The sequence below is a fragment of the Schistocerca serialis genome, chromosome 6 (assembly GCF_023864345.2).
Source record: "Schistocerca serialis cubense isolate TAMUIC-IGC-003099 chromosome 6, iqSchSeri2.2, whole genome shotgun sequence".
Lineage (NCBI taxonomy): Eukaryota > Metazoa > Arthropoda > Insecta > Orthoptera > Acrididae > Schistocerca > Schistocerca serialis.
In genome coordinates this window covers 465,609,985-465,623,243 of record NC_064643.1, presented here as the reverse complement: position 1 = coordinate 465,623,243, position 13,259 = coordinate 465,609,985, and the positions used below count along the sequence as shown (strand labels likewise).

Genomic DNA, 13,259 nt, shown 5'->3' with positions numbered 1-13,259 from the left:
TAATGCTTTTGCTTGTACTTGTTCACATGGTTGTTATCATTAGTTTCATGGTTGATATTTTCATTGCATTTTGCTGTCTGGTGTGAGCTGAACGACGATTTTGTGTGGAATTGTGATTCCCATTATTGTCATTATTAAATTCCTCATTATTTGTCACGACTTTTGCACCCTCTTGCATCATGTCCGTTGAATTCAACACTGATAAAAACTCTGCCAGATTCACGTTTGATATCGTGATAAATTTCTCCTGGATGTGTATTGGCAATTTTGCCTTTAATATTCACAACGCATCTCAGTGTAACACTGGCTTATCCCGGTACCTATTCTTATTAATAAATCTATCAAAATATTTGCATCAGCTACCCTGCCACGCCTGGAATGGCTCTGGATTAAATGCTTCTTTTAAGAGTTACTCTGGATCCTGACTCACAGACACTTTGAAAAGAACGATTTTTGAAAATCATCATACGTTTTACAATATTCAGCAGCTTCCATGGCCCTCATCACAGTAACCCTCTGCGTGTCGCCACTGACGAAGGTTATCTTTTGTGCACTGGACCATGATCATGGCACGGCATAAATGCACAGATGAATATACCCAGCGAAAACCCTTGGAATTGCCCATGTCATATTAAGTTCTCCTCTAAGTAACATGGGCGTTAGCATTTGCTCTTGCCTGCCTCACGTAAGTTCGGAAATGCGATTTATTTCAGAACCTTGTGTCATCAACTGTCAGTTGTGCTCTGTATCTTTACCCTCAGAAAGTTCTTGCTACACATTTTCTGTCTGTTCACGAAAATCCTTTCGCCATTGCAACAAATCTTGGTTTAATTTTCCCGTTCTTTCATGGAATTTCGTGCCTATTACTTAGTAAAATTCTGAGCCTTCTCGTACGCCCAAGAAGCAACGTCCTCCGCAAACTGTTTTTTTTTTTCTTTTTTTGTGATTCGAACTGCTTCTTCATAAACTACTTTCGCTCATAAATGTTACTTACCTTATTAGATAACTGCTGAAAAGTTTCAGAGAGTGTAAATTGCCCTCATTTAACTTCCACTACCTCATCTGTTAACCTTTTCACTTCCTCTGGTATATCGGCCTGTGCTGTTTTCAAAACTGAGAGTTCAGCATCTGACTCTTCCGCCAAAGCATTTTGCTTTGTTGAAGGCTCATCCTGTGTTTGTGAAAGTTCAGACGACATTTTCTTTTGTTGCGTTTAGGAAATCTCGGAAACTGCTGCAGAAATCGTATTCTAACCTTTCAAGCAGTTTTATGAACGACTTGATTGGTTGGCTTTCCTGAGTGTTGTGTTGTCCCACTTCAGTGTCAACTCTATTTCGTTAGTTTGATATGTATCCATTGCTATGTATTTTACTATTTTCACCATAACCTGATTTTAATAAAATTTCCAAACTGTCAACTTTCTAACTAAAATAACTAATCACTGAACATAAAACGTGATTCAGGAGCTTGTAACAGTGGTGTTTACATCATCACAGGCTGACTCAAAAATAAATAAATAAATAAATCTAAAGGCGACGGCCGAAGTGGCCGTGCGGTTAAAGGCGCTGCAGTCTGGAACCGCAAGACCGCTACGGTCGCAGGTTCGAATCCTGCCTCGGGCATGGATGTTTGTGATGTCCTTAGGTTAGTTAGGTTTAACTAGTTCTAAGTTCTAGGGGACTAATGACCTCAGCAGTTGAGTCCCATAGTGCTCAGAGCTATTTTTAAATCTAAAGGCACCTAGGTTGATTGCTGGTCTGAAGAGCAGATTTCACTTTCAATTTACGTCAAAATACTAGTTACTGCATGCACTTCACTAAAAGTTTGTACCGCTATTAAACTGAGCATTGATCTGTTCTAAGTTACTGCTTGATATTAAGTAAGTCAGTACGCAAACACGTTAAGATTCAAACTTGCGCTTGGTGCTCCTCCGACGAATTTCCTTATCCTTGCAGTGTACCACTCCTTTTGTTTTCTCATGTAGGATCTCCACTCGAATTTTTTTTTTATTTTTCATGAGATCGATGAAGCAAAGACGTGCATACAGCATTAGTTTCATGAAGAAATAGTTTAAAAATTCCGTTAATGGATCACATTTACTGGTCGGTTCTGGCACAGAACGACATTTTATGACGTGTTGTGTATTTGCAGTCGGAAATGAACAGTGTTATCTGCTTAGGCTGTCTTCTGGCTTGGCATGAAGAAAAATAATTTTTGTTGCAATCTGTTACCCAATTTACTCTCTGTAGAAGATTGCAAAGGTGCAGGCTCGACTTATCGTCAAGCTAAATGGAAGTGTAAACCATCTCAGGTAATAGCCCTTCCAGTTCGGAACATCCTAGGGTTGTTGACTGCTGACCTCCAAGAGAAAACTTATTTACGGTATTGATAAATAACTTCATTCAGTGAAAGCATTGTCATAGATAATACGAAAATACTTAGTACAGAAAGTTGTAAACTTTATTATCATTACACAATACACGTACCTTGAGGCTGAATCGCAGAGGCCAAGAACAACATCAGAAGGGGAATTAAAATGGTCAAAATATCCTTCCATTATTTTAATTAGCCAGTGAGTGGAATTAAAAGACTGACAGAGATTTTGAATACAACCCATATAATCGCCTCTGGAATATTATACGGTCGCTGACAAAGATAGCAAACTTCTTGAATCGAGCTATAATGATACGATACAATTGCAATCCTCACTTTCGTTCATTATTTACGCTAATAAATATTTATTTTCTAGTGCATTACAACTTAATGTAAATATCACGATGTTGTGAAGTGTGATATTTAGCATATTCACGTTGTTTGCACTTAATTTCAGTGTTTACTTCTACGAATGAGAGTGAAACTAAGTGCAGGTAAATACTATGTAAATTTGTCTGTGCCTGCAAAACGTACACTATCATAACGACTTTGTCATGGATATCACGTGGCAATGTAATGCAAGTATCCTAAAACATTACAAATTTTCTTCTTATAAACGCTTCGTTACTGGCAACTAAATTTCCGTTATTTCTGCCAGCACAATGACCGTATTGTCCAACTGCACATGGTCCAGATAATATTCTTGTTACACCTCCATCTGATGATGAGTCAATGGTATATAAAATAAATCCTATCAAAATTCAGAAAAGTGACCTGTTGCGTATTATTCCTACAAAAACCACCAACCATCAAACGACTATGCGTCTCGGAAGCCAAAGAACACAGGTAATCTGCCATATTTCACCATATGGGGAAAAATAATAAAAAGTCACGAAAAGTCATGAGAAAACATTTTTTTTTATTTTACGACACATACGAAACTCAAACTGTCCAAGGGGCGCACCACACAAAACAGTATTGGTTGTTACGCTCAGCGGTCTGTTTGGGTTTCGTATGTGTCGTAAAACAAAACAAAAAAGTTTCTGTGTAACCTTACATGGTTTTTCTAGGCGGTCAAGTGATATGGCAGGCTATCTGTGTTTATCGGCTAGTCATACATTGACGTATTTCATTGACTCTCGATGCATAGGCTGTCTCAGGAGGAATGATGGATATTCAGGGATAAGACAGGAACGATTATTCGAAGTAAGAGCGTCTAGTAACTTGGGCTCTAAAATGCATGCATTAAGAGCTATGAGCACTAATTCATCTCCGATACTGTGAAACAAATCTTTTCCACTGCAAGCTCTGTGTTTTCCATACTTTGAGAGAGGGTAGTAATGATAAAAACAAGAAGAAATGCCAGTAAACGGGGGCTCTAGAGTGGATACCTTAAGAACTATAATCACTTGTACATCTTCGTTACTGTGAACCACATCTACTCTACTGGAGAAGTGCACATAGCTCTTCAGGTATGCATTTTAGAGCCCATGTTTGCTATGTAATTTTTTCTACCTCCTCCCAGAATATGGAAAGCAAAGAGCTTGCAGTAGAATAGATATGCTTCATAGTAACGAACGAAAAACTCACACCTCTTAAGCTTTGCGTTTCAGAGCCCTTGTTTACTAGACATTTTTTTTCCTTTTCTCGGTCCTCACCACCTCCTCCCAGAATATGGAAAGCAAAGAGCTTGCCGTAGAAGAGGTTTGTTTCTTGGTATCAAAGATGAAAAGTTGTTCACAGCTACTGAGGTATGCATTTTAGAGCTCATATTTACTAGTCTTTCTTGCTTGTTCGTGTCACATCCTTGAATATCAACCATTCCTCCTGGGTCACCATGTATAATATGAAATTGGTTCTTTAGGTACATCTGATGATGAATTGTTTATTCCGAAATGGGTCGTGTATGTTGTATGAATATTCACCATCGATAGAGAGCAGACTTGGGTAGTCTGTACTCTTGACATGATAAAACAAAATATTTTCTTTATTTTGACCAACCAGACATGTCTCGATCAATCGCATCTGCTGTGACTCTATATTTTTTTCTAAAATGTGCCAGCTACGTTTTGACTTGCTAGGTGCCACCAGTCGTTAGTCGACTTAAAAGCTAATAGCATGTCTTGTTTTATCGCAGTAACGTCCACCCTTAATTTTAAGTACGCGACTGCTTTTATGAACATTGTTTTCGAGGCCTTTATGTACTTTCACTGTTATCTTTATATCGCTAATAGTGATGTGCACCAAGGTACATGCGAGACACTGTAGACCAGTGGTCGTCAAACTGCGATCCAAATCATGCGGCCCGCTGTTCTCAGCCGTATTTTATAATAATTTGCATCAAGCTAGTAAAAGCCGTGTGCAATAATGGCAGCTAACGTTAAGAGCTTGTTAAGAGTGCATTTTTGTTGCTCAACAGCAAACAAAAATACTTATAAAAACAGCAACATTTTAAGATGTGCTTAATTTTAATTGACGTTGCTGAATTCGGCCGTGAGCTGTGTAAAGTTTACCGCTTACATCAGTGGCAGAGTGATATGTAGTGTGCCTACTGCAGAGTTAATAGAAAGGTGAATGGAGTTATAGAGACCGTCCTCTTCAAATGCGATACTTGTTTGCAGCAAGTAATAAGAAATCAAATGAAGCCTGTGTTAATAGTGTTGTGAGTAAGAGAAAAATGTCGTTCGAGAAATTTGTGATGGTGTCTCCTGTTGCAATTACGGTTATTATTTAATAAAACATACATTTATGGAGGCTGCCAATTAGAAGTAAGGTCGGCAGGAGAAGGTGTGGTAAAGTGGTCAGGGCGTGAAAAGCGGTCAATGCATATTTTTTTCCCTGAACACAGCAGTTGTCTGCCGAGAATTGGTCAGACTAGTTCTAATACTATAGACAGTCACTATTGTCACTGAGACTGATAGAGGATGCTTTTTCCGTTATTTTTTAGTAATGACGTTTTTGTTTTTGGATAATCTGGTACAAGTCATTTATATTCTTCTTATTATCTCACTTGTATGGACAGTAATAAGTTTTTACTGTATCAATGTTTAAACAATGTCTTTTGGTCCAGATATGCAGTTCGTTGTTATTTGCTTCAGTTTAATAGTTTCTTCTGTGCATCACTAACACCGACAATGCGTCATATCGGGAAAAGTGGCCACAATACTCGTCGGGAAAAGTGGCCAACGTTTCTGGAAACTTGGAAATTTTTGGTAAGGTCATATCACAACCATTCTATCCCTTTATGACAATTTTAAATTGATTAAGTTATATTATTTAAAACGTCTCTGTTCCATTGTACTTAGCTTAACACAAAAGTCTAATTGTAAACGGCCTGCTGCAGCCGCTTGGTATTCTTTCAGATAGTAGGGCTTGAAGATGCCTAGGAAATGAGCCCAGGAATCAGAAAAGCAGATACGAGGTTTTGTTGCGGTGGCATTGGCCACTATACCCCTGCGGTGTTCAGGGAAAAAAATATGCATTGACCGCATTTCACGTCGTGACCACTTTACCACACCTTCTCCTGCCGACCTTACTGGTCACTACATGCGGCTCAGAAAAATGCATTTATTTCCAATAAATTATTTTCTTTCTCACTTAAAAGTATTTAAAAATAGTATAAGTAAACCGTTTAATGCTGTCAAATATTTGAATAAATGCATCTCTGAGCTATCAACTGTACAAATACATCTTTACACTCTACCGGTTTCGGTTCAATAACCATCTTCACGGTAGGAAAAGGTGATTTGAAGGAAATTTATTCGTGACTCATCACTGTGTAGATTTTCCTACTGTGAAGACGGTTATTTAACTGAAACCGGTAGAGTGTAAAGATGTATTTGCACAGCTGATGGTTCAGGGATGCATTTCTTTAAAAATATTTGCTGCGATACCTCATAACTTGTGGGATTCAAAAAATGTAAGTGGTAAGTTTGCACCAGTAAGCATGATTTGGTGAAAAGTGCATTTTCCTTTGTGTCGTCACCTCCTCCCCCCTCCACCCCCTCCTCTTTCTACGAGGTCCGGGGTGTTGTCCTACCGTGTCAATACTGGCTTTTAAAGCAAAAAAGTTTGACGACCATTGCTTTAGAAGTGTTCAGCTACAGTTCACAGAGTACGCGAAAGAACTTTCCCCCCTTCTTGCAGCGGTGTACCGTAGGTCTCTAGAAGAACGTAGCGTTCCAAAGGATTGGAAAAGGTCATCCCCGTTTTCAAGAAGCGACGTCGAATAGATGTGCAGAACTACAGGCCTATATCTCTAACGTCGATCAGTTGTAGAATTTTGGAACACGTATTATGTTCGAGTATAAAGACTTTTCTGGAGACTAGAAATCTACTCTGTAGGAATCAGCATGGGTTTCGAAAAAGACGATTTTGTGAAACCCAGCTAGCGCTATTCGTCCACGAGACACAGAGGGCCATAGACACGGATTCACAGGTAGATGTCGTGTTTCTTGACTTCCGCAAGACGTTCGATACAGTTCCCCACAGTTGTTTAATGAACAAAGTAAGAGCATATGGACTATCAGACCAATTGTGTGATTGGATTGAAGAGTTCCTATATAACAGAACGCAACATGTCATTCTCAATGGATAGAAGTCTTCCGAAGTAAGAGTGATTTCAGGTGTGCCGTAGGGGAGTGTCGTAGAACCGTTACTATTGACAATATACATAAATGAACTTGTCGATGATATCGGAAGTTCACTGAGGCTTTTTCCATATGATGCTGTAGTGTATCGAGAGGTAGTAACAATGGAAAATTGTACTGAAATGGAGGAGGATCTGCGGCGAATTGACGCATGGTGGAGGGAATGGCAATTTAATCTCAATGTAGATAAGTGTAATGTGCTGCGAATACATAGAACGAAAGATCCCTTATCACTTAGCTACAATATAGCAGGTCAGCAACTGGAAGCAGTTAATTCCATAAATTATCTGGGAGTACGCATTAGGAGTGATTTAAAATGGAATGATCATATAAAGCTGATCGTCGATAAAGCAGATGCCAGACTGAGATTCATCGGAAGAATCCTAAGGAAATGCAATCCGAAAACAAAGGAAGCAGGTTACAGTACGCTTGTTCGCCCACTGCTTGAATACTGCTCAGCAGTGTGGGATCCGTACCAGATAGGGTTGATAGAAGAGATAGAGAAGATCCAACGGAGAGGTCACCGAGCGAGGTGGTGCAGTGGTTAGACACTGGACTCGCATTCGGGAGGACGACGGTTCAATCCCGCGTCCGGCCATCCTGATTTAGGTTTTCCGTGATTTCCCTAAATCACTCCTGGCAAATGCCGGGATGGTTCCTCTGAAAGGGCACGGTCGACTTCCTTCCCTAATCCGATGAGACCGATGACCTCGCTATCTGGTCTCCTTCCCCAAACAACCCCAACCCCAACCCAACCCAACGGAGAGCAGCGCGCTTCGTTACAGGAGCATTTAGTAACCGCGAAAGCGTTACGGAGATGACAGTTAAACTCCAGTGGAAGACTCTGCAGGAGAGACGCTCAGCAGCTCGGTACGGGCTTTTGTTGAAGTTTCGAGACCATACCTTCACCGAGGATCCCAGCAGTATATTGCTCCCTCCTACGTATATCTCGCGAAGAGACCATGAGGATAAAATCAGAGAGATTAGAGCCCACACAGAGGCATACCGACAATCCTTCTTTCCACGAACAGTACGAGACTGGAATAGAAGGGAGAACCCATAGAGGTACTCAAGGTACCCTCCGCCCCACACCATCAGGTGGCTTGCGGAGTATGGTTGTAGATGTAGACGCAGACTGTTTGGGAGCGAGAGAGAGAGAGAGAGAGAGAGAGAGAGAGAGAGAGAGAGAGGGTGGGGGGGGGGATGGGAGGAGGGAGAGGAAGATGAGAGGATTCTGCGGGTGTGCCTGTGGGTAAGAGACTCGCTTTCGCGCGATGTCGGCACGAGTGCTGTTTTCGTGAGTGTCCTCCTCTATTCACAGGGCGACCGAGATAACGCTGCCACTGCGTGACCCGGCCAAGACGACGGAGTACCTGGGCGAGCTGCAGCTCACGGCGACGCTGTGGCCGCGCTCCCAGGAGGACAAGGAGCAGGTGCGTAGACCCGCCACCGCCGCCGCCGCCACTGCCATGGCTGCCTGAGCTCTTAGTACGAGAAACGCATGGAAACATGGAAGCCGCGCTAAATCCTTCAGTGCAGCTCCGCCGCTGAAATGCATCAGAACCATAACTAACACTCAAACCATTATCCAGCAGATTCATTTGGGAGTTTGTCTAGGAATGTTTCTGTTGGTAATCTTTCAAGTGGGACATCTGCTAATTAGGGTGCTGGATTTCAGTAGGTACCTCCTGCGCAGAACATACTATTGGTGGTACCTTCACCTTCCTGTAGGCTATGTACTGACTTCAGAAGGTACAGGGTGTCGAAAAATAGATGATAGATAGTTTTGTCTTCTAAGACGTAATATGAGCTGATATAGTCTTCTTATCATATTTATGTTACTATAGACAAGCTCAAACTTAATGCAGAAGCTCTTCAAAGTGGGATCCTTCTGCAGCAATGAGAGTGTAGATCCTTGAACTGAATTCCGTGATGACTTTGTGAAGATCATTTTTGGCTGCGCCAATCTCTCTGGCAATCGCAGTAGAAATATCCTAGAGCGTTGGAGGAACATCTTTGAAGACAATGTCCTTCAGATAACCAAATAACAAATAATCACACGGGTTGAGATCGTGGTTATAAGAGCGCCACTCCACACCCAGTCCAGTGTATGCTAAGGTGTCCAGGGCGACGATCCGGCGTCTTAATGATTCCTGAAGGAAGTGGAAGACCTGAGCAATACGGTTTTGATGTGCTCCATCCTACGTGAACCAGCAGTTTCTGAGCATTAGGCCGCGTCTTGCGGTCGGCATGTTCCCGGACTTGTCCGTTTTGTTTCCCGTGACAGGTTCCTCAATAAAAAATGGGTCCAATACTTCATCGTACACTGATTGCACACCAAACCGTGACCTTTTGTTATGAACGGTAGCAGCAGCTTCATCGTGTGGATTCACAGTACCGCTGTCACAACGTTAGTGCTTCCATTCTGAAATGTGAATTGAGACATCAGTCAGTTAGCTATAGAATTTTCTGAGCAACAGTACAATAATATCACTAGTAGAACCATTTACGGCGTACAGTTAAACCACAGTAGAAAAATACTTTCTAACACGTACAGGGTGACAAGTATTGAATTATATGAAATAACATCGTCATGACTTCTGAACGGTTTGCGTTAAGACGTTCAAACTGCACTGGTGGCCAAGGGGCATGATGAGAATTAGTACGCGATGCATGGTTTGGTTCAGCGACGAAGCCCACTTTCATTTGGATGGGTTCGCCAGTAAGCAAAATTGGCGCATTTCGGGGACTGAGAATCCGCATTTCGCGATCGAGAAGTCTCTTCAGCCACAACGGGCGAATGTGTGGTATGCAATGTTCAGCCACGGAATAAGAGATATTCCTTAATGGCACGGTGACTACCGAACGGTATATGAAGGTTTTGGAAGACAATTTCATCCGCATTATCCAAACTTACCCTGCTTTCGACGAGCTGTGGTTCATGCAAGACGCAGCTCGACCTCATAGAAGCAGTAAGCGTTTGATTTTCTGAAAGAGCACTTTGGGAACCGCATTCTGGCTTTGGGGTAGCCAGAGACCACTGGCATGGGCCTCGATTGGCCGCCATATTCTGCGGATCTGAACACATGCGACTCCTTTTTGCAGGGCAGTCTTAAAGATAACATGTACAACAGAAACCCCAAACCCATTGCTGAGCTGGAAAAAGCCATTCAGTAGATTACCGACAGCATCGATGGTCCGGCACTTCAGCAGGTCATGCTGAGTTTCGCTATTCATCTGCGCCACATCATCGCCAATGATGGCAGGCATATCGAACATGTCATAACCTAAATCCGAATATCTGTAGTGACGTTTACATGTTGAATAAAGTATGTGCAAGCCGTAGTTTGTAACTAATTTCGTTTTTCCATATACTCACATCAGAAAAAGTATTGCATCACTCCAGTTCCCATCATGAATATAGTCATTGACTGTTGATATTGTATCACAACACAATCCCTTTGACTGTTCAGAGATGTCACGAAACCCGCCAAAGATGTAAACAATAAACAACCATGCATGAGAAGTGCCTATTAGACGGAGGGGGTCCGAAGCCGATCAGTTCCAGACATTCCGCCAGGAAGGAGGAACACGGCTCGTGTTGTCTGTAGTTCAACCATGCCTAGAGAGTCAATATCGCGGTTCGATTGCGTCCGCATTGTTACTTTGTGCCAGGAAGCGCTCTCAACAAGGGAAATGTCCCGTCATCTCGGAGTGAACCAAAGCGGTGTTGTTCGGACATGGAGGAGACACAGAGAGATCTACGCCTCACTCAGGCCCCCCAAGGGCTGCTACTTCAGTGGATGACCGCTACCTACGGTTTATGGCTTGAAGGAGCCCTGACAGCAACGCCACCATGTTCAATAATGTTTTTCGTGCAGCCACAGGACGTTGTTTTGCGACTCAAACTGTGCGCAATAGGCTGCATGATCCGCAACTTCACTCCCGACATCCATGGCGAGGTCCATCGTTGCTACTACGACACCATGCAGCGCGGTACAGATGGGCCCAACAACAGGCCGCTCAGGAATGGCATCACGTTCTCTTCACTGATGAGCGTCGCATCCGCCTTCAACCATACAATCGTCGGAGACGCGTCTGGAGGCAACCCGGTCAGGCTGAACGCCTTAGACACACTGTCCAGCGAGTGGAGCAAGGTGGATGCTCACTGCTGTTTTGGGGTTGCATCATGTGGGGCCGACGTGCGCCGCTGGTGATCATGGAAGACACCGTAACGGCTGTACGATCGTGAATGCCATCCTCCGACCTATCGTGCAACCATATCGGCAGTATATTTGTGACGCATTCGTCTTCATGGACGACAGTTCGCTCCCCCATCGTGCACATCTTGTGAATGACTTCCTTCAGGATAACGACATCGCTCGAGTAGAGTGGCCAGCATGGTCTCCAGACATGAACCCTATTGAACATGTCTGGGATAGATTGAAAAGGCTGTTTATGGACGTCGTGAATCGCTCTGAGGGATCTACGCCGAGACGCCGTTGAGGAGTGGGACAATCTGGACCACCAGTGCCTCGGTGAACAGGCATGCATCAAAGCAAGAGGACTTGCTTCTGGAATTAGAGGTACCTGTGTGTACAGCAATCTGGACCTCCACCTCTGAAGGTCTCGCTGTATGGTGGTACAACATGCAATGTGTGGTTTCCATGAGGAAAAAAAGGGCGGAAATGATGTTTATGTTGATCTGTATCCCAATTTTCTGTACAGGTACCGGAACTCTCGGAACCGAGGTGATGCAAGACTTTTTTTGATATCTGTAGTTCAATAATTGTTACCCTGTATTTTGCAGCCACTCTGGAAGTAACATACGACGTTCCACTTTAAGACCATTGCGCAACGAGAGTGACGTATTGTCAGAAAAGAGTACATGTTCCGGGTTTCCTGTAGACGCAGTTCTGCTGTGGTGCGGATAACAGGGGCATCACAGTGTAGGAGTGGAATGGTGCGGTTACTGTAGACGTACTCCAAAAGTGAAGTATGTGTGACATCACGATTCTTGGGGCAAAATGTCTAAATTGCACACAGATTCGCCGTTAAACGCTTACGGTATATGTAGCGTTCAGCCATAGTGAAATGGGGCCAGCAGTTTGACTAAGGCTGCACGGACTTGGGTGATGCTGATCTGGAAGGAAGTCCATCGACCAGAGACGAAAATGCCCAGGGAATCGAGGAAGAATACCTGAGGAGACAGAGACTTCCAACGATGGGGACGGTCACACAGTGGTTCTCGAATCGCTCCGTGACCAAGGATCGGATTCTATCGTCGAGGCATTTAACGATTAGTAGAACGCTCCAACAGCTGTTTACAGAAACTTGGCGACTATGTTGAAAAATAGTGTCACGTATGTGTGTCACTTTGAAATGTAGTGCAGCATTCAATAAAAGTTATTTGGCCTACGATGATAACGTGTAACTTACTTCTTGAAGTCGCCTCGCAGTAGAGGTCAGTTATTCTTCTGTGACGTCAGGTCCGAAATTACATCGATACTTCGAAGGTCTGTTGCTTGAGGAGCTTATTCCGGCTGAGACATTCCTCACATGATACACAGGATTAATTTTGAGCGCATGTGGACATAACTATCCGGAAAATAAAAACAATTTATATGTATCGCCGACGTTTTAATGAATAATTAACCTATTTTTTCATGCGACTGGCCTTCAGACAACGCCTGTGGTTGAAACAACCAGATGCGTGGAGCACTTCGTGTTTCGTGCTGACAATACACAGTGTATATTTACAAAAAAAAAGGATGCCGCATTCGCTCGATCACATTCGTCATGTTGATGTAGTGGCCAAGACCAGACGAAGTATGATATTTCCAAAGCTAGAACCTACTTTACTTTAGTTCGCTACTAAGGCTACACGCACCTGAGCGAGTAACAACAGTGCGATTTGCAGCGAATTCGTAGTATCAGAAACCGTTTCAGTACGCACGCGGCGACATCACAGCAATAATCACGCAGAAGTAGTAGACAGCAAGGTAATCATTATGGGCGTGAACCATCGGTCAAAAAAATTTCGAGATTGATTTTATTCCTGGCGTATAAGCGACACCAGCGCAGTAATTACGGTGGCAGCTTGAACTAACGACCATAAACAACAGGTGTGCATTTGACGTTGTCAGTGTTGTTATGTCACAAACCACAACATGTCTAATAAACCAAGCGTTCAAGACTTTCTCAAGAATTTACTGAAGAAGAGAAAACTGTCTGCAA

General features: G+C 42.9%; 1 protein-coding gene across 1 annotated transcript in view; it reads left to right on the top strand.

Annotated features, from left to right (window-relative positions):
* Positions 1-13,259, top strand: part of LOC126483843 (multiple C2 and transmembrane domain-containing protein) — a 1,023,771-nt gene that overhangs the window by 462,033 nt on the left and 548,479 nt on the right. The window contains exon 5 of the mRNA XM_050107055.1: positions 8,344-8,455. Within this exon, the coding sequence (XP_049963012.1) occupies positions 8,344-8,455 (112 nt within the window). The remainder of the gene's footprint in view (positions 1-8,343; positions 8,456-13,259) is intronic.